The sequence below is a fragment of the Hyperolius riggenbachi genome, chromosome 8 (assembly GCF_040937935.1).
Source record: "Hyperolius riggenbachi isolate aHypRig1 chromosome 8, aHypRig1.pri, whole genome shotgun sequence".
Lineage (NCBI taxonomy): Eukaryota > Metazoa > Chordata > Amphibia > Anura > Hyperoliidae > Hyperolius > Hyperolius riggenbachi.
The window spans coordinates 27,672,309-27,693,999 of NC_090653.1; the positions used below are offsets into that span (position 1 = coordinate 27,672,309).

The 21,691-nt window shown below is 46.4% G+C and overlaps 1 protein-coding gene across 2 annotated transcripts in view; it reads left to right on the forward strand.

Moving 5' to 3' along the window:
* Positions 1 to 12,647, forward strand: part of LOC137528056 (peptidoglycan recognition protein 1-like) — a 168,311-nt gene extending 155,664 nt beyond the window's left edge. For both annotated transcript variants that reach the window (XR_011023262.1, XM_068249293.1), the window contains exons 2-3: positions 1,267 to 1,385; positions 12,051 to 12,647. Coding sequence is in view for 1 of the 2 variants with exons in the window: in XM_068249293.1 (XP_068105394.1) it covers positions 1,267 to 1,385; positions 12,051 to 12,229 (298 nt within the window). In the remaining variant the exon portion in view is untranslated. The remainder of the gene's footprint in view (positions 1 to 1,266; positions 1,386 to 12,050) is intronic.
* Positions 12,648 to 21,691: the final 9,044 nt, after the last annotated feature.

A 21,691-nucleotide genomic window follows, 5' to 3' on the forward strand; every position in this document is an offset into this window, starting at 1 on the left:
CTAACACTGCACATCACTCTGAACACACCATCCCCACTGTCAAATATGGTGGTGGCAGCATCATGCTCGGGGGGTGCATCTCTTCAGCAGGGACAGGGAAGCTGGTCAGAGTTGATGGGAAGATGGATGGAGCCAAATACAGGGCAAACTTGGAAGAAAACCTCTTGGAGTCTGCAAAAGACTTGAGACTGGGATGGAGGTTCTCCTTCCAGCAGGACAACCACCCTAAACATAAAGCCAGGGCAACAATGGAATGGTTTAAAACAAAACATATCCATGTGTTAGAATGGCCCCGCCAAAGTCCAGATCTAAATCCAATCGAGAATCTGTGGCAAGATCTGAAAACTGCTGTTCACAAACGCTGTCCATCTAACTGACTGAGCTGGAGCTGTTTTGCAAAGAAGAATGGGCAAGGATTTCAGTCTCTAGATGTGCAAAGCTGGTAGAGACATACCCTAAAAAACTAGCAGCTGTAATTGCAGCAAAAGGTGGTTCTACAAAGTATTGACTCAGGGGGCTGAATAATTATGCACACCCCACTTTGCAGTTATTTATTTGTAAAAAAATGTTTGCAATCATGTATGAGTTTCGTTCCACTTCTCATGTGTACACCACTTTGTATTGGTCTTTCCCGTGGAATTCCAATAAAATTGATTCATGTTTGTGGCAGTAATGTGACAAAAGGTGGAAAACTTCAAGGGGGCCAAATACTTTTGCAAGCCACTGTGTATATATATATATATATATATATATATATATATATATATATATATTAGGAGTAGGAGGATAGCTACAATTGTTTATCTCATCAATATATTTTCACTTTAGGTATACCTTAAAAACACTTTTTTTTTCCTGCGGGATCCAATTGTCCCAAAACCAATACAACAATATTTTATGCAAACTGTTAGCTCTGTTTATAATAAACACCATTGTCCTCTAAACCACCAGTTTATGGTTCCCTTTTATGGATGTTGAAGGAAACACCCAATTTCCTACCAATTTCTGGAAGGCATTCTGTGTGTTCCCACCTGACCAGCCAAGGATGGCATCTGTGTGTCATTATAATTGACCAGAGCTGATTGGTGGTTCCTGGGTCTGACCAAAGTTGGTCATGAAAGAGGTTGAAGACAGGGCTCTCTCCAAACAGAGTTCTATATCTGCACAAATAAACTGATTGTTGACAACTGTATCAGGATTCATGAAGAGTAACAGGCAGAAATAGGAGAATGTACTTAATTTATGGCTGATTCTTTTTATTTACAGTTTTCTAATTGGAGATGATAAACAAATATATGAAGGTCGTGGCTGGAGTTCTGCTGAATACCACAATAAAACGTATCTAACGGACTCTGTTTCAATTGCTTACATAGGAACCTTCTCTGGTAAGTTTTATTTTCAACAACCAAAAGGAGGGATAGCCCCAAAAATTCGACAATATCTGGCATGACTGGATCAAACACTACGCTCCCGCACTATCCCAGTGATCAGATCACCTATGACTGAGCCTAAGTTGGTCTGTACCCTGTCTGATCAACTTCTTCACTCCCTCTCTCCTCTTCTTTCCTCTGTCTTTCTCATTCCCCCTCTCTCTATCTCTCTTATGTAATGTTTTAACCTTACATCACATATTGTTGCAAATGGTACTAGAAATGTAGCTCTGTTCTGTTGGTAAACTGCAAGTCTCCTTAGACTTACAGTATGTCAAGCTAAATATGCATATACCATGCAAACCTATTGTGTTGCTTTAGTTACTTTTGAAGTACTATGGACCTTGCCATATTATCATTGTCTCTTTACAATTGTCTCCTGCATTACTCCTGTACAATTTTAATGTCTCTCTCATTGTAAATTTTGTTGACTTTTGTTTAATAAAAGTTTACTGTTAAAAAAAAAGGGGGAGAGATAGAGAAGCTTCACAAGTGCGTTATAATGGAAGGAATTGTGAGACCATTATTAGAAAATTAAAATAGCTGAAGGATATCACATAACACCTAGATAAATACCAACAACAACAACTATGAATTATATACATAACATGAACATAGCCATGACCATATCTAGGCATGTGTCCCAGATGCCTGGGATGGCAGCTGCAGCAGGAGGCACCACAGAGATGTTCTTGGCACACTGTACATTACTGAACCAATTTCATTTACAAAGGGATGGGTTGTAATTTTAACTCCTAAATGGGCACTGCTAATTAGCATAATAAAAATAGAGATGGCCCGAACGGTTCGCACACGAACGTATTCGTGCAAACATCGCTGTTTCGCATTTGCGGCAAATCTCGAACTTGTATGCAGGTTTGACTCGCCCCTATACTACATCATTTGACTAAACTTTGACCCTTTGTATCACAGTCAGCAGACACATGGCAGCCAATCAGGCTGCATTCCCTCCTGGAGCCCCCCCTCCCCCCCCTTATATAAGGCAGCAGCGTCGGCCATGTTCTCACTCTGTGTGCTGCTGTATTAGTGAGAGATGGGAGAGACATTGGAGAGATAGGGAAAGCGATAGTTAGGAGGTCTGTTAGCTTGCTACTTGCTGATATTTGTTGATGAAAAGCACCCCAAAACAGCTCTTTTGAGAGCTAATGTTCTTGTGATGTGTTTTTTTTTGTGTGGCCCCCTGACACTGCATATACAGCCCTGTCTGTCACAGCTGGCCCTTGCTAATTGCTATGCTGTGCCAGGCCCAGCACATTCAGTGCCTAGTGTTACTGCTGCACATTGTATTATAATACCAGTCACTGCATACCTTTTCACTGCAGCTGTGTGACCGCATGCTGTTTTATATAGCAGTCACTGCATCGCTTTCATTGCATCTGTGTGACGGCACTCTATTTTATATACCAGTCCATGTAACCTTTTCACTGCACCTGTGTGACTGACTGCACATTGTTATACCAGCAGTCACTGCAACCTTTTCACTGCACCTCTGTGACTAACTGCACATTGTTAAACCAGCAGTCACTGCAACCTTTTCACTGCACCTGTGTGACTGACTGCATATTGTTATAGCAGCAGTCACTGCAACCTTTTCACTATACCTGTATGACTGACTGCACATTGTTATACCAGCAGTCACTGCAACCTTTTTACTGCACCTGTGTGACTGCACTTTGTTATACCAGCAGTCACTGCAACATTTTCATTGCACCTGTGTGACTGACTGCACATTGTTATACCAGCAGTCACTGCATACCTTTCACTGCCCCTGTGTGACTGCACATTGTATTATGCCAGCTGTCAGTACCTTTCACTGCATCAGTGTGACTGCACGTTGTATTATACCAGCAGTCAGTTTATATCTTTCACTGCACCTGTGTGACTGTGCATTGTATTATACCAGCAGTCAGTGTATACCTTTCATTGCATCTGTGTGACTGCACATTGTATTAGTCAAGTCAGTGCATACCTTTCACTTCATCCCCTCCAATATGGACAAAACAACAGGCAGAGGCAGAGCCAGAGGCAGGCCACCCGGCAGGTCTGTTCGAGGTCATGTTGACGTGATTTTGTGTGGCCCTGGACCAAAGTACAGTGTTCAGAAGGCACGTGCCATCAACTCTCAAGATTGCCAGGACGTAGTTGACTATAAACACAGAACACCTCATCTTCCGAAAGCCAGCAGCGCTACTACTAGCACCACATATGCTCCATTTGACACTTTGCAGGAGTTACTTAGTGGGGAATTAACTGATTCACAGCCATTATTGTTACAAGATGAAGGTGCTGAGCATGTTACACCACCTCATATGTCTGAGTTAGGCGTCAATATGGGCGTAAGGTGTGAAGATGATGAAGTACCTGTTGTTGGCGCAGTCTTGAAGGTGTATGATACAAGTGAAGCTGTGGAGGATGATTATGAAGATGACTATGATAATGATACTGCCATGGATGTGTGTGGGATCACAATAGGGTGATCCCATGATGGGGACAGTTCAGAGGGGGAGTCAGAGAGGAGTAGGAGGAGACGAGTTGCTGAAAGAAGCAGGGACAGCTCATCATCAGAAACAGCTCATGGCAGTGCCCAGCGGCATGTATCACCACCTATGGACAGCCAGCCAACATGCCCTTCAAGGTCAGCTGCTGCTGCTGCCGCCACCACCACAGTGCCATCATCCCAGGGCTCAGTGGTGTGGAAATTTTTTGTGTGTCTGCCTCAGAGGACAGAAATGCCATCTGTACTGTCTGCCAGCAAAAACTGAGCCGAGGAAAGACCAAGACCCATGTAGGGACCACTGCCTTAAGAAGGCACATGATGAAAAAGCACAAACGGCAATGGGATGACCCCCTGAGAGAAAGCAGCACACAAAAGCAAAGCCACCCTCTGCCTCCTCTTCCTCCTTCAGGTGCAGCATCTTCATCCGCTTTATCCCTTGCACCTTCACAGCCACCCTCCTCCACGCAGCCTCTCACCTTGAGCGGTTTCTGCTCCTCTGCCCACAGCAGCCAGGTTTCTGTAAAGGAAATCTTTGAGCGGAAGAAGCCAATGTCTGCCAGTCACCCCCCCCCCCCATCCCCGGCATCTGACAGCTGGCTTGGTGGAACTGTTAGCTCGCCAGCTGTTACCATACCAGCTGGTGGACTCTGAGGCCTTCCCGAAAATTTGTGGTGATTGGGACACCGCAGTGGAAGATACCAGGCCGCAATTATTTCTCAAAAAAGGCGATACCCAAACTGTACCATGATGTTGAAAGGCAAGTGGTGTCATCTCTGGAACACAGCGTTGGGTCAAGGGTCCATCTGACCACGGATGCCTGGTCTGAAAAGCACAGTCAGGGCAGGTACATTACTTATACAGCACATTGGGTCAACCTGGTGACCGATGGCAAGCAGGGAGTACGTGGCTGTGCAGCGGACCTAGTTGTGACACCTCCATGGCTTGCAGGCAGGCCTGCTGCCACCTCCTTTCCTTTTCTTCCTACTCCTCCTGCTACATCCTCTCCAACTACACAACCCCAGCTCCCCAGGGCCTATGCTGCATGCCACGTACGATGGTGTCACGCCATCTTGGACATGTCTTGCCTCAAAGCCGAGAGTTACACTGGAGCAGCACTCCTGGTTGCTCTGAACAAACAGGTGGTTCAGTGGCTGACCCCGCACCAACTGGAGATTGGCAATGTGGTGCGTGACAACGGCAGCAATCTCTTGTCGGCTTTGAGTTTGGAAAAGTTGACACATGTACCCTGCATGGCACATGTGCTGAATCTAATAATCCAAAGATTTGTGTGTAAGTACCAAGGCTTACAGGAGGTCCTGAAGCAGTCCAGGAAGGTGTGTGGGCATTTCAGGCGTTCCTACATGGCCATGGCGCGCTTGGCCAATATTCAGCAGCGAAACAACTTGCCGGTGAGGAGCTTGATTTGCGATAGCCCAACTTGCTGGAATTTAATGCTCCTCATGTTTGACCACCTGCTACATCAGGAGAAAGCCATCAACGACTATCTGTACAGCTACGCTCCAAGGTCATGCTCTGGGGAGCTGTTTTTTTTCTGGCCGAAGTACTGGACACTCATGCGTAATGCCTGCTGGCTCATGCATTCGTTTGAGGAGGTGACAAACCTGGTGAGTCGCAGTGAAGGCACCATCAGTGACTTGATCCCATATGCTTTCTTCCTGGAGCGTGCCGTGCGTAGAGTGGTGGATCAAGCTGTAGAGGAGCTTGAACAGGAAGAGGAGGAAGAGTTGTGGGAAACATCACCTGCGGCATCATCAACACCTGCAACATCACAGAGGAGGGGGAGGAGGAAGAGGAGTCATCTGGGGAAGAGGAGTCAGAGAAGGAAGGTGGCTTTGAGGAGGAGGCGGAAGAACAACCGCAGCAGGCATCGCAGGGGGCTTGTGCTGCTCACCTTTCCTGTGGTATTGTTCATGGCTGGGGGGAGGAGGAGAACTTACCTGACATCACTGAGGAAGAGCAAGACGAGATGGCTAGTACAACAGCATCCAACTTTGTGCAGATGGTGTCTTTCATGCTGTCCAGCTTGTTGAGGGACCCTCGTATAAAAAAAACTCAAAGGGAATGACCTGTACTGGGTGGCAACGCTACTAGACCCTCTGTATAAGCACAAAGTGGCAGAGATGTTACCAAATAACCACAAGGCTGAAAGGATGCAGCACTTGCAACACAATTTGGGAAGTATGCTTTACAGTGCGTTTAAGGGTGATGTCACAGCACAATGGAATAAAGGTGCCACTGCCAGTAATCTTCCTCCTCCTCCCATGTCCACGCAGGCAAGGAAAGGATGCTCTAGCGATCTCATGTGCTGTAATATGTACGAACAGAGGCGCCAAGCAGAGTAAAACAATGTTCTAAAAATGATAAAAAGAGGGAAGTCGAGGTGGACTTACCTCCCTCTGGTAGTGGACATGTACTCAAATGCAGAGTAAAAATATATATACAATTTATTCACAACTCCATAAAATCGCAACGCGTTTCGCGGTCAACAGTCCCGCTTCATCAGGCAGTATAGGAGCATAAAAAACTGGTTCAGGTCCATAAAGCGTGTGAGCGCCGAGGCGCTCACACGCTTTATGGACCTGAACCAGTTTTTATATATTTTATATATATTTTTACTCTGCATTTGAGTATATGTCCACTACCAGAGGGAGGTAAGTCCACCTCGACTTCCCTCTTTTTTATCATTTTTAGAACATTGTTTTACTCTGCTTGGCGCCTCTGTTCGTACATATTACAGCACTATTAAGTCCACCCCTGGTGGAGGGGTTCTTTCCCTCTTTACAGAGAGCGACTTTTATACCTGAGTGGGGTCAGGTACTAATACTCCCCACCTGCCTGTCAAGTGGTTGCCTGATGGTAACCCACCTTTGTGAGTATAAGAACCTTTGACATTATCTATATATATAATAGACTAAGTGCCTCAACCTTCAAACAAGAAGAAGAAGTACTTTGCATGAGAAAATTTATGCGTGCTCAAACACCAAGTTTAAGGCCTCTTTTCCACGGACTGTTGAGCTGTGTGCTCAGCAAGCAGTTACCAGGCAGCAGTGAGCAGATACCAGGCAGCAACAAGCAGTTACCAGGCAGCAACAAGCAGTTATCAGGCAGCAGTGAGCAGATACCAGGCAGCAACAAGCAGTTACCAGGCAGCAGCAAGCAGTTACCAGGCGTACATCAAAAAAGGGCGTCGGGAAAAAAGGGCGCGTGGTGTAAACGATAAACAGTATTATCGTTTATTGAAATATTGTGTAGAATTTCGTTTACAAATAGTGTTTTAAGAATTTATAAATCACTAAATAATGTGTATCAGATCGGCAATTCTTAAAACGTTAATTTTCCCTATTTCTAAACTGAAACTTATATTTACGTTTATTAAAAACCCTCCCTGTACCTATCCCTAACCCCTAGACCCCCTGTTGGTGCCTAAACCTAAGACCCCCCTGTTGGTGCCTAAACCTAAGACCCCCCTGTTGGTGCCTAAACCTAAGACCCCCCAGTTGGTGCCTAAACCTAAGACCCCCCTGTTGGTGCCTAAACCTAAGACCCCCCTGGTGGTGCCTAAACCTAAGACCCCCCAGTTGGTGCCTAAACCTAAGACCCCCCTGTTGGTGCCTAAACCTAAGACCCCCCTGTTGGTGCCTAAACCTAAGACCCCCCTGTTAGTGCCTAAACCTAAGACCCCCTATGGATAATAATGTTTTACAGACATTCATAAATAAAAAATGTAAATAAAAAAATGTAATTAATTTTTTTGGGTGGATAATAATGTTTTAGAAAGGTTTTAGAAATAGTGATTTAGTATGTTCATAAACCTTATTCGTCACGGGCTCATTTTGTAAAGTGAAATCATCACAAACATAGTTATAAATCCTTAAAAATCTCCGGGCGCCGTTTGTTAAAACGTTAGTAATCTCCGGCGCCTTTTTTTCCCTGTTCAGCGCCCATTAAACGATATTTATAATGGGAGTGAATGGGGCGCCCTTTTTGTCCACTTGTCTCATGCGCCCAAATCTCCTGCTTCCGTTACCAGGCAGCAGCGAGCAGATACCAGGCAGCAACAAGCAGTTACCAGCCAGCAGCAAGCAGTTACCAGGCAGCAGTGAGCAGATACCAGGCAGCAACAAGCAGTTACCAGGCAGCAACAAGCAGTTACCAGGCAGCAGTGAGCAGATACCAGGCAGCAGCAAGCAGTTACCAGGCAGCAGCAAGCAGTTACCAGGCAGCACCAAGCAGTTACCAGGCAGCAGCAAGCAGTTACCAGGCAGCAGCAAGCAGTTACCAGGCAGCAGCAAGCAGTTACCAGGCAGCAGTGAGCAGTTACCAGGCAGCAGTGAGCAGTTGTGAGAGTTTGAGAGCCATTTCACTGCCTATTCACAGTCCATGGAAAAGAGGCCTTACCCTAGCAAGTCTGACATTGCAAATCTGGCCTAATTGGCTATTCATGAGGCAATGCTCATGCAAATGCATGCACAAACCAATACCACAAAGTCACCCTGCTACATGCTACATTAGCACTATCCGGCTTAGTGCACACCAGAGCGGTTCGGCAGCATTTTGCGATCCACTTGCGGCTGCGGATACGCTTGGGTAATGTATTTCAATGGGCTGGTGCACACCAGAGCGGGAGGCGTTTTGCTGAAACGCATACTCCCGAGGTGAGGCATTTTTTGGATTGCGGAGGCGTTTCTGCCTCCAATGTAAAGTATAGGAAAAACGCAAACCGCTCTGAAAAACGGCAGTTCAGAGCGGTTTTGCAGGCGTTTTTGTTACAGAAGCTGTTCAGTAACAGCTGTCCCCAGTTTAGGAAGGCAGGTCTATAGGTGCCCTTAGTATAGGTAGGCAGGTCTATAGGTGTCCCCAGTTTAGGTAGGCAGGTCTATAGGTGTCCCCAGTTTAGGTAGCCAGGTCTATGGTGCCCCCAGCCTGGAAAGGGGGGCAGTGGGCACAGAGCAGCGGCACAGTGGGCACAGAGCAGCGGCACAGAGCCACTAAGGCCCCCCATCTGCACTCCCCCCTCTAAAATTGCAGCCAGCCAGCGGCAGCAGCAGGCAGAATCACTTACCGAGAATCAAAGAGCTCTGCGTGCCGCTGCTAGTCTGGTCTTCTGCACTGTCCAATCACGCTCTCACAGGAAGTACAGTGAGAGCGTGATTGGACAGTGCAGAAGATCAGACCATACCAGCGGCACGCAGAGCTCTCTGATTCTCGGTAAGCTGTTCCCCGCTGCTGCTGCCGCTGGCTGGCTGCAATTCTGGAGGGGGGGGAATGCAGAAGGGGGGGCCTAAGGGGGCTTACCCCCCTCCCCGCCGCTCTGTGCCCACTGCCCCCTCCTTCCTGCACTGTGCCCCCTCCTCTTCATCACTGGGGCCCCGTGGCCCCCCGTGGGCAAGAGGCCCACCGGGCAAAAACCCAAGCTCCCGCCTGGCCTGTCCGAGCCTGTCCTACACTACAGCACATCACCACACACCCTGTCCTATTACGGTTATGCAAAATGTTGTGCTGACTTTAGCAGTTAATAGCAAAGCCCCCACATACCTCCCACCTTTTTCAGATGAAAAGAGGGACACTTAAGACACGCCCCTGCCACACCCTTGGTCACGCCCCTGTCACACTCCTAGTCACGCATACCATGAAAATTTCATAAGAATAATATGTTGTTTTATAATTCAAACCACGTTGGTACTTTCTATTCTGGCTCATTTTCCTTCATATAAACATTTTAAAATTAGTAATATATCAATTTAAAGAGACACTGAAGCGAAAAAAAAATGATGATATTATGACTTGTATGTGTAGTACAGCTAAGAAAAAAAACATTAAGATCAGATACATCAGTCTAATTGTTTCCAGTGCAGGAAGAGTTGAGAAACTCCAGTTGTTATCTCTATGCAAAAAAGCTATTAAGCTCTCCGACCAACTTAGTCCTGGAGAGGGCTGTTATCTGACTTTTATTATCTGAACTGTAATTGAACTGTTTACTTTTCCTCTAGCAGAGGAGAGTTTATTACTTCACAGACTGCTCTGAAAGACTCATTTTGAATGCTGAGTGTTGTGTAATCTGGACATATTATAGAGTGATGCAATGTTAGAAAAAACACTATATACATGAAAATAAAAATATGAGAATATTTTCTTTGCTGCTAATCTTCTAGTAATTATTCATAGTACACAACCAATTCATTATATCATATATTTTTTTTCGCTTCAGTGTCTCTTTAAAGGATGGGAATAAAGTTTAGAGTCAATCAAACACAATTTTAGTAGAGAAATATATATATCTACATAAAAAGAGGGACACAGTCCTGAAAAAGGGACAAATGAGGAAAAAAGAGGGACAGAGGGACATGGCTCCCAAAGAGGGACTGTCCCTCCGGAAGAGGGACAGTTGGGAGCTATGCCCACATATAAGCTATCATCAACAAATTTCTACTTATGTTAAGACAAATAGTGGGAACAAGTCAAAAACATTTTTTCAATGTAGTTTTTGAGAAAATTGATTTTAAAAATACAAAGTAAAAATGTTTTTTAAACTTGGGAAAATTACAGTTTAACCACTTGAGGACCGTGGTGTTAAACCCCCCCTAGTGACCAGGCCATTTTTAGTAAAATAGGCCACTGCAGCTTTAAGGCCTCGCTGCAGCATACGAGAGATAACAGCGCCGGGAGACTTGGGCGCAGGATGGGTTGGTTAATCCTGTGTCTCCCACTGGAGCAAAGGGCCTAGGATACAGACGGTATATGGCTGATCCTGCTGCCGTACAAGTCCTGGTCGTATTAAATACTATTCCCCCTCCAGGCCGCCATGGATGGTGGGGAATTAAATAATTCGGCTTCCAGCAATTGCTGGAAGCCGAATTATTGTGTTTTAAAAGTAACTTCAGCTCCGTCTTCTGACGGCGCCAACGTTACTCCCTGTGCGCCGCTATAGCCGCAATACCGATTATGGCCTATGGTGGCGCCGGCTGCGGACAAATCTCCTGCGCTGGTTTCAGCGTGTTCGTCGCTGCAGGGCCGTCCAACTCAGCACACAAGTGATTCCCCCCCCCCCTTTTGTCCCCACTAACAGAGCTCTCTGTTGTTGGGGTCAGATCGCCCCCAGGAATGTTTCTTTATTTCTTATAAATATCTATTTTATTATTTTTTATAAAATTTCCCTAATTTTTATTTTTTTTACCTCCCTCCCCCGTCAGCCTATGACAGCGGATCGCTCCTGTGTCCCTCAGGAAGACAGCTGTGTCACACGGCTGTCCCCAGTACAGCGCTGCCTTAGATCGCAGCACTGTACATGGTTATTAGATAGCGGTTTGGCTGTCTAACAGTCTCCGAGTGGCGATCGCCGCTGGGGGCTGAAGGTGGAGCGGAGCTCCGTCATCAGAGCGGAGATGCGTGCTCTCCTGCAAGCCCCATAGAAAGCCATTCACGCCAATCCGTGTGGAGTGGACCTGCGGCTGCCGCCGCATTCACGCCAATTGGTGTGGAGTGGTCGGCAGGTAGTTAAAAAACATTTTTCCTTTGCATTTCTCAAAAACTACAAGGTCTTTTTAAAGAATCTTTTTCTGCCATGTTGTCACACTTCCCCTTAACATAGCATTGGGAATTTTGGTGAAGATAGCATGTATGAGGGCTTTACTATTCACTGCTAAAGTCGGCACAAAATTACGCAGTTACAAGTAATTGTGAAATTACGGTTCCTGCTTATGTTTATAATTACAAGTGTAATTAATTCCAATTTTCCCACAGAGTGTGCATGATTTTGCATCATGATTGCAAATTAAAGAAAGGGTGTCCGCACGGTATCCCTTGCATCAGGTTCCTTTATTATGATTGCAAATTACCATGCAAAATTACAATTATGTAAAATTTGTGCTCATTACTAGCCCTATATTACACTACGTCAAGTCAGATAAAAAGTAGGATTGGTTTCTTTATAATCATTGTTGGTAGATAATGGTCTGGCCTATTTAAAGAAGATGTGTAAGACAATGTGGTGTTAATTCCCTTAATTGTTCATTGTTTGTTTTCTGCATCAAGCTGTAATTTTCATTTTACCATCTCTAATTAAATGTATCTCTTTTATGCAGACCTGGTTACTGATCAAGAAGTACTGAATGTTATTAAAGATTTTATTGATTGTGGCGTGGAGAAACCTGTCATCGCAGCATCATATACTGTGAAGGCCTACCTACACGAAGGGGAAACGCTCTCTCCAGCAAGTGATACACTTATTGGAGGAATCGTAGATTTCTTAAAATCTGCATAATCTGAGGGTAGTCCTGATTGACTAGAACTGTTTATTCTCCAGGCAATGCTGCAATGTATCCCAATAAATGTAATAAATGCTTAGCTACAGAGGAAGCAGCCAGCAGATATTTATGGCAGCTGCACATGTATCTCGCTTTGTACAATGACAGGAAGAGCCCGAATCCCATCCAGCGCTAGAAGATGTCATCATGTGACATGTGGGGGCGGGGCTAGCTCTGAGGGGTGTGGCAATAGAGAGGCGGGTTTTTCCCCCAAACTAGCACCTCTTTGGCCAATAGCAGCTTTCTGCACTGGATGGGGGCCTCAGCTGAGACAGATAACCCTGATGATACAATGATTTATTGTGCTTCTTTTTCCATGTCTTGTAATTTGCCTCAAATATTAATGATCACTTTAATAAAAACTCTGTGCAAATATTCTGAGTCATAATGAGAGTGTAAATGTAATATGATTAGGTGTTTCCACATCTCCAGCTGTTGGCATTGATTGGTTATTTTTTTTCTCACTATAAACAAACACCAAAGCTATGAGTGGATGCAAATCATTTCAGAAGTATGACACTTGGACACAGAAATCAAGTGTTAGGGTGTATACACACATTCAATTTTGATTTGCCAATGATTGCCCCATGTTACCACCCCCATGTAGTGTGAGGGACAACAGATTTAGAATACTATGAATAGATTGGAAAAAGAAGCTCCCAAACTACATGGAAGCAACCAATCAAGTTGGATGTGTGTATGCACCCTTACATCAGAATTGAAGAAATATATACACTGCAAACCGCAAACTGCTTGAACCCCAAATCTAGACTAAAGCTAAGCACACACATGCAAATCCTGGATTAGGGCTCAATCCCTGGGGGCAACAGATTGTGACATGTCTGTTGCTATGGAGGGGGCACAAGGAGACAATGAGTGGCACACGATGAAGCGGATTCCCACAGATGGGGGAGTGGAAAAAATAATGCAATCAGACTGCTTGGATATCCGGGTAACTAAAGGACCAGCATGCCGGATTTTTAGGTGACATTGGGCGGCCACTGTACACACACTAGATGCACGCAGGACTATTTCCAAAGGTGGTCTTTATCAACCGCATCAGCTGAGTTTAATCTAGTGTGTGTACATTTGCTATAAACTAAGCTTAGATGCTGACATATTCAGCTTTTGTTTTCAGCAGTGTTTAGTGTTTTTCTTGAGCATATTAAACGGAAGCTTAAGTGACATATAACATGATGAGATACACCTTTGTATGGACACTGCCAAGCACACAAATAAATATGCTGAGATGCTTTTCTTCTTTCTCTGCCTGAAAGAGGTAATATTCAGCTAGGCAGGTTTTTCTCCACTCGGGACCCAGTCAGTCCATAGCATAATCCTCCCTGATAAGGAGTTATAGCCATAAAATACTTTCTTAGCATAGAACTGGGCTTTTGAAGGCAGGGGATAGATTAAAAAAAAGGGCAATAGTTTGTGTAATTTAGCACTCTGAGTGAGGGCCCTTTTCCACCAGCGCGTTTGCGCTAGCTGAATCGGAAAAACGCAAACCGCTAGCGATTTTACAATCGCTACGGTTTGCTTTTTAACATAGGAATCGCGGTAGGTCATTTCCACTACCGCGATTCGCTTTTTACGGGAACGCGAACGCGCGGCGGAGCGATATTTGCCGCGATTTTGCTATGCAGTGCATAGCATAGCAAAATCGCGGCCGCAAACGTCGGGGGAATCGCCGGTTTTGCGATTCAGCAATCGCTAGCGTTCAGCGTGAACGCTAGCGATTGCAGGTGGAAAAGGGCCCATACAGGACAGAGTGATTCATTGAGCTGAAACAAAACAGTGTATCTGATTTTTTAAGTTTTCAAACATAGCATAAAACTGTAGAATGTCTAAAAAGTCATTTTTAAGAGTAGGAGAATAGTGTAACGATCGGTGTCAGCACACAGAGAGAATCTGATTATGGATGATCTGCAGAATCACCAATAATACAAGTATGACTAACCTCTGGACACCTAATAAAATGTAAGTGTTTGGTGTAACTGTAGGCTATCTCCCGTGAGGCGGGAGATACAGGCAGCTTGACCAAGAACCACCTGAGGGGCAGGTGGCCCTGGGAGGTACAGGGACTATCTCCTAGAGAGAGGGAATAGAGAGGACCTGGCAACCAGGAATATCTGGAGATCAGATATAGACTGTACTGCAGCCAGAGGACTCCAGGAGAAAAGGCCACTGGCTGCCAACAGGCCAGACTCTCTGAGGAACAGGAGTCCTAGTTGCAACTGACACTTGGTGGAATTGTGTCACTGCTAGTACAGATAGACTGAGCACTCAAGGGGTGAGTGACAGACTGGAAGGTCGGGCAGGCCAGGTCAGCAACACACGAGCAGATAAGGTACAGAGACAGAAGGCTGATTCGGTAACCGGGTACAGGCAAGGTCTGGCAACAGGTAGGCAGATATGCAGAGGTACCGAATCAGAAAGCAATAGAGAGGTCGACAGAGCAAATAGTCATACCAGAAATAGAGCAGAGTCCTAGTCTGGGGTGTGAGGTCCGTGGTCTCGACACCCAGGAACTAGTCTAAAGTATAACACAGCAATGACACAGTAATCCTAAGCTTGGGTGTGAGGTCCTTGGTCACAACACCCCGGAACTGGTCTAAAGTATAACACAGCAATGACACAGTAATCCTAAGCTTGGGTGTGAGGTCCTTGGTCACAACACCCCGTAACTGGTCTAAAGTATAACACAAGCATAATCTGGCTAAGTGTGAATTCCCAGGTCCACCTGGTTCTAACACACTGTGGGATCTGACTATGGTCTGAGTGCTCACACGTAAGTATTCGCAACGGCAGACAACCTGAGACTGACCAGCGAGATCTATATATAGTGCAGCACTCCTCAGCGCCGCCCAGCGCCACTCAGCCAATCAAAGACTGCGCTGGGATCAGCTGATCAACCTGATCAGCTGATCCCTCTCCTACTGGCATAAAGGTCCTGCCTCCCAGCACGTGCGCACGTAGCTCTCCATCTGTGTGCACTAGAAGGCTCAGACAAACCAGACGCATGCTGCTGTGCGGAAACCACTGGTCTGAATGCAGAGACAGCCGCCCCGCCGCCAGACCGCGTGGCGGCATCTCCGCAATCCATTACAAATAGATACAATTGTTTATCGAATCAGTTTATTTTCACTAAGTTTCACTATTAACGTGTTTATGCAGCATTACCATATTGCATTACGTTCTCATGCATAAAACTTTATGCACTATGTTCTGATTATCGCACTTTAGTGAATATACTGTACCCTAGAGCTACATTCACATTAGCAAACACAGACAGCTGTGCATTAATGCAATGCTTGCCCTCCGCATTGACATCCATTGCACTGCTGATCTTATTTAGTGACAGTGAAAGGGTCAGCGCTGCGATTTGCCAAAAGAACAAGCATTTAGTGCCTCAGTAGCACCCTCTTGATATAAGGCGCCATCGTTATACTAGTAATGACAAGCTGCCATTTTGAGAAGTGGATCTTTTGCATGCAACACTATTATACTCCATTTTGTATGCGTCTGTTAATTTAGGTCTGAGGATCTCTTTAAAGAGAATCTGTATTGTTAAAATCGCACAAAAGTAAACATACCAGTGCGTTAGGGGACATCTCCTATTACCCTCTGTCACAATTTCGCCGCTCCCCGCCGCATTAAAAGTGGTTAAAAACAGTTTTAAAAAGTTTGTTTATAAACAAACAAAATGGCCACCAAAACAGGAAGTAGGTTGATGTACAGTATGTCCACACATAGAAAATACATCCATACACAAGCAGGCTGTATACAGCCTTCCTTTTGAATCTCAAGAGATCATTTGTGTGTTTCTTTCCCCCTGCAGCTATCTTCCACTGAAGTGTCAGGCTGTTTCTTCCTGCAGAGTGCAGGCAGCTCTGCCTGTATGTAATTCCCCAGTATGTGAAAGCCCAGCCAGCTCAGAGGACGATTTATCCAGCTTGTAAAAGATATGAGAGAAGAGAGAAGCTGCCCTAATCTAAATAATACACAGGCAGTGTGCAGAGAGGGGCCTGGAGGGGGGAGATGCATCACAGAACCACAACACTGAAGAACTTGGCAGCCTTCCAGACACAGGCTGACAAGTCTGACAAGAGAGCGATAAGTTGATTTATTACAGAGATGGTGATAGTAGAACGTGCTGCAGTACGCCAGAGCACATTAGAATAGCTTTTGGAACTTGTAGGATGATAAAAAACAGGATGCAATTTTTGTTATGGAGTCTCTTTAAGACTTGTTTATGAGCTGGCCTTATTAAAGCTAGTAATATATCATTGGTGCAAGCCACAGTGTTAACCTCATTCCCCCTCGGGTCTCTAATCCTTTAATAGTTTGAATGCCTTAAATTGCTCTTATTAGTGGTTGAAGACTTATGTTGAGCAATACTCATGGTCATTTAGATCTATAGCTATGAATAAAATTGATTGCTGTGTATATATTGTCCAGCTTAGATCTTGGAAGTCAAGAAGCTAGAGGGGTAGAGAGGAAAACTTTAGAGATAAAATAGAAGGGAAAGAGAAAAAAAGAAATGCAAAAAGAAACACTGACTCATATATGGGTTTAGGTGTAACGATCGGTGAAGCACAGAGAGGATCTGATTACCGGTGATCTGCAGTATCACTGGGAATACAGATGTATACCAGATTATAAGTGATCTGCAGTATCACCGATAATCCAATATACCAGCTAACCTCTGTACACCTGAGTAGAGTGTAGTGTTTGGTGTGTAACAGTAATACTTAAGAGGACTAGGCCTCAGAGCAGTGAGGAGTACTGCACAGATTCCTCCCATAGACCTGCACTCTCCAAGGCGGGAGGAGTCAGGCTGAGAGTAGGAAGGATATCTGAGAGTGACACTCTGGAGGTAGTGTCACTAACAAGACAGGGAACCGCCTCTAATAGTAAGGTCGGTTCTCGAGGTCGGACAGGCCTGGTCGTAAACACACTGACAGATAAAGTACAGATTCAGAAGGCGGAGTCAAGGTACAGGCAGGGTTCGGCAACAGGGTATCAGATATTTCGAGGTACAAAATCAGGAGGCAGAAGCAGAGTCTAAGGACGAGCCGGGGTTCGGCAACAGAGTATCAGAAAGGCAAGGTACAAGATCAGAGTTCAGGAGGATAGTCAGACAGGCAAGGGGTCATAACAGATAATCACAATCAAACTAGTACTTTAAGCTATCAACAGAATCTAGCTTAGTGTAGGATTACAGCTCCAGCTGGTCCCGGCACACTAACGGATCTGACTACAGGTCTGAGTGCTCCCACGGACGTATGTGTTCGCAACGCCAGACAACCAGCAACTGAACATCCTGCAGTATATATACACATGAGGACTGCCCAGCACCTCCCAAAGTGCTGGACCAATAAAAGATGAAGCCAGTGTCAGCTGACCAGCCTGATCAGCTGACTACTTCTGGCTGTCATATAATCCCTGCCTGAGTGCGCGCGGGCGCGCGCGTCACTCTAAACCTAGAGGGACTATGTGTCCCAGCCACACCAGCACCGCTCTGCGGTGCCTCCACCCTGGGGCCATGCGCGCTAACCGCCGCGTCCAACGCGGCGGTTTTTCCGCGCTCCGCCATGCCCTGCACGGGGACAGCCGCCTCAGACTGAGTGGAGGCAGCTGCCTCCCCGTGCTCTGTCGCGCTATGCGCAGAAAGAGCCGCCTGCCGCTGACTCATGGCGGCGGCTCTTCCGCGTTTCATGACAGTACCCCCCCCCCCGAGGAGTGGACTCCGGACAGCTCCTTCCAGGCTTTTCCGGATGTAAGGCATGAAACTCCTTCCTCAATTCGTCCGCATGCATGCATGCGACTCTCCGGTACCCATTGTCTTTCCTCAATGCCATACCCTTTCCAATGCACCAAATATTGTACTGAGTTTTGTACAATGCGTGAATCTAATATCTTTCCTACCTCGTACTCAGGTTGGTCATCTATCATCACAGGGGGAGGAGGAGTAGGGCCCACATGAACTGCCGGCTTGAGCAGGGACACGTGAAATGATCTCACCCCACGCATGCTGGCGGGGAGATCAATGGCATAAGTTACGTTGTTGATTCTCTTAGTCACAGAAAATGGACCCACAAACCTGGGGCCCAGTTTGGCAGATGGCTGCTTCAGGGTCAAGTGACGTGTGGACACCCAGACTAAATCCCCTGGCTGAAACTTCCATTCCAAGGAACGTTTCTTGTCTGCTTGACCCTTTTGACTTTGAAATGCTTTCTGCAAATTCTCTCTAACCATTCCCCAATTGTCCCTGAGTGACCTCTGGCAATCTTCCAGTGCTGGAAACGGAGTGGAGGCCACTGGCAATGGGGAGAATTTAGGCAACCTCCCGTTTACTATCTGAAACGGAGGGAACCCCGAGGAGGAACTTTTCAAGTTATAGTGTGCAAACTCCGCGAAAGGCAAGAACTTGACCCAATCGTTCTGTGCCTCAGCAACATAACACCTCAAAAATTGTTCCAAAGCCTGATTGACCCTCTCCGTTTGCCCATTGGTCTGTGGGTGGTAGCCCAACGAGAATGACAGCTCCATGCCCATTTGATGACAAAATGCCCTCCAAAATCCAGACACAAATTGGACTCCCCTATCTGACACAATGTTTTCCGGAATGCCATGCAACCGGAAGACGTGAACGATGAACAATTCGTCCAGTTCCTGAGCCGAGGGTAGTCCTTTCAGGGGCACAAAATGGGCCATTTTGCTAAAGCGGTCGACTACCACCCAAATGACGACATGCCTTCAGACCTGGGCAATTCTCCCACAAAATCCATGGACAGATGTGTCCATGGCTCACTCGGGGTGGGCAAAGGCTGCAACCTTCCCACAGGTGCCAGCCGAGAGGGTTTACTTTTAGCACATACCGCACATTCCCTGACAAATTCCTTGCAGTCTGTTGCCATGGAAGGCCACCAAGCACACCTGGCAATCAGATCCTGCGTTCTGGCAGCACCAGGGTGACCAGCATTCTTATGGGCGTGGAACATTTGTAACACCTGTAGACGAAAAGGCAGTGGAATAAACAAAACCCCCTCGGGTTTTCCCTCAGGGACATCCTGCTGAAAGGGACCCAAGACCCCTGCCCAATCCTCCCAGGTCTCTGTGGCTGCAAACACTAACTTCTGCGGATGGACTCAGGAGCAGGGGGCTGTGCTGTCTCTTGTTCGAAACATCTGGACAGGGCATCTGCCTTGATGTTTTTGCTGCCTGGAGTGTACGTGATTATAAATCTGAACCTCGTAAAAAATAAAGACCAACGGGCCTGACAGGGACTTAGTCTCTTAGCCCCCTCGATGTATTCCAAATTCTTATGATCAGTGTAAACCGTGATCGTATGTTCTGCCCCCTCCAACCAATGGCGCCATTCTTCAAATGCCAATTTAATGGCCAGAAGTTCCCGGTTGCCTATATCGTAGTTTCTCTCTGCTGGAGAAAATCTACGGGAAAAATAAGCGCATGGAAGTAATCTGCCCTGCAACCCTGACCGCTGAGACAGCACCGCCCCCACCCCCACCTCCGAGGCATCGACCTCCACAATAAAGGGAAAGGACGTGTCCACATGTCTCAAAATAGGTGATGAGCAAAACAATTTTTTCAGGTGAGAAAATGCTGCCACAGCCTCCGGGGACCAGTGGTTGGTATCTGCCCCCTTTCTTGTGAGACTGGTAAGGGGGGCAATTATCGTGGAGTACCCCTTTATGAACCTCCTATAATAGTTTGCAAACCCTAAAAATCTCTGTAGGGCTTTCAACCCCACCGGCTGTGGCCATTCTAAGACAGCTGTGACCTTGGCAGGATCCATTGACAGGCCCGAGGTGGAAATCACATACCCTAGGAACGTGACAGTGGTCACTTCAAAAATACACTTCTCCACCTTGGCATAAAGCATATTTCGTCTCAATCTTTCCAATACAAATCTAACGTGGACCCTGTGCTCAGAGAGGTTATTGGAGTAGATTAGTATATCGTCGAGATATACCAACACAAATCTACCCAACACCTCCCTGAATACCTCATTGATTAATTCCTGGAAAACGGCGGGTGCAGTGCACAACCTGAAGGGCATCACTAAGTACTCGTAATGCCCGTCGGGTGTGTTAAAGGCTGTCTTCCATTCATCGCCCTTTCTAATGCGGATCAGGTTGTATGCTCCCCTCAGATCTAATTTTGAGAAGATCTTAGCGTCTGTGACCTGCGTGAATAAATCGTCTATCAAGGGCAACGGATAACGATTCTTTACCGTGATTTTATTCAGGCCACGGTAATCGATGCAAGGTCGAAGACCTCCGTCTTTTTTCTTAACAAAAAAGAAACCGGCCCCCGCAGGCGACCGGGAGGGGCGGATGAACCCTTTGGCTAGATTGTCACGGATGTACTCCTGCATAGCCACTTTTTCTGGTCCAGACAAATTATACAAGTGACCCCTAGGAGGCATACAACCGGCACGGAGATCGATGGGGCAATCGAAAGGGCGATGAGGAGGTAACTTATCAGCAGCCTTAGTACAGAACACATCCGAGAACTCAGAGTATTGCTCGGGAACACCCTCCACATGAATCTTGGTCTGACCTAATGTCACTTTCCCTAGACACTGTTGGGAACAGAAGTCTGACCAACTGGTTAGTTGTCCTGCCGCCCAATTAATCTGTGGCGAATGGAGCTGCAGCCAGGGCATACCTAGGACAATTGTGGAGGTAGACATGTGTAACACAAAAAAACTTAAACTCTCCTTATGCAGAACCCCAACAATGACTCCCACCTCTGGTGTTTGAGACAGCGGACGGTCCCTTTGTAGCGGGGAGTCATCCACAGCAGTAACCTGGATAGGTGGTTTTACTGGGGTGAGGGGAATGCCCAACTTCTCTGCAAACTCCGAACTCATAAAATTAGCCGCGGAGCCTGAATCAACAAAGGCCTCCGTGGCTTCAGATTTGTCCCCCCACGTAATCGTACAAGGGAGGAGCAAACGTTTTTCTTTTAGGGGTGTGAGTTGGGGGCCTAGGGTGTCACCCCTTACAACTCCTAGGCGGTAGCGTTTCCCGGCTTATTCTTTTCCGGCTTAATAGGACAGTCTCCTACCCTGTGCCCCCCTTCACCACAGTACAAACATAATTGTTCAGACATTCTCCGTCTTCTCTCCACTTGGGTCAGCTTAGACCGACCAATTTGCATCGGCTCAGGTGGAGGCAAGACCGGGGACGGTGAGACAGAAGGAGACGGAGTTACTAGGGGTGTAGCGGAAGGTGCTGCGTAAGAAGTCAACCTGACCCGATGACTGCCCCTAGTCTGTCTCTGATGGCGTAGCCTACGGTCGATTCGAATGGCCGATGAGATGGCCTCATCGACTGTCTTGGGCTCGGGTAGACTTAACATTAGGTCGGAGACCTCATCCGACAACC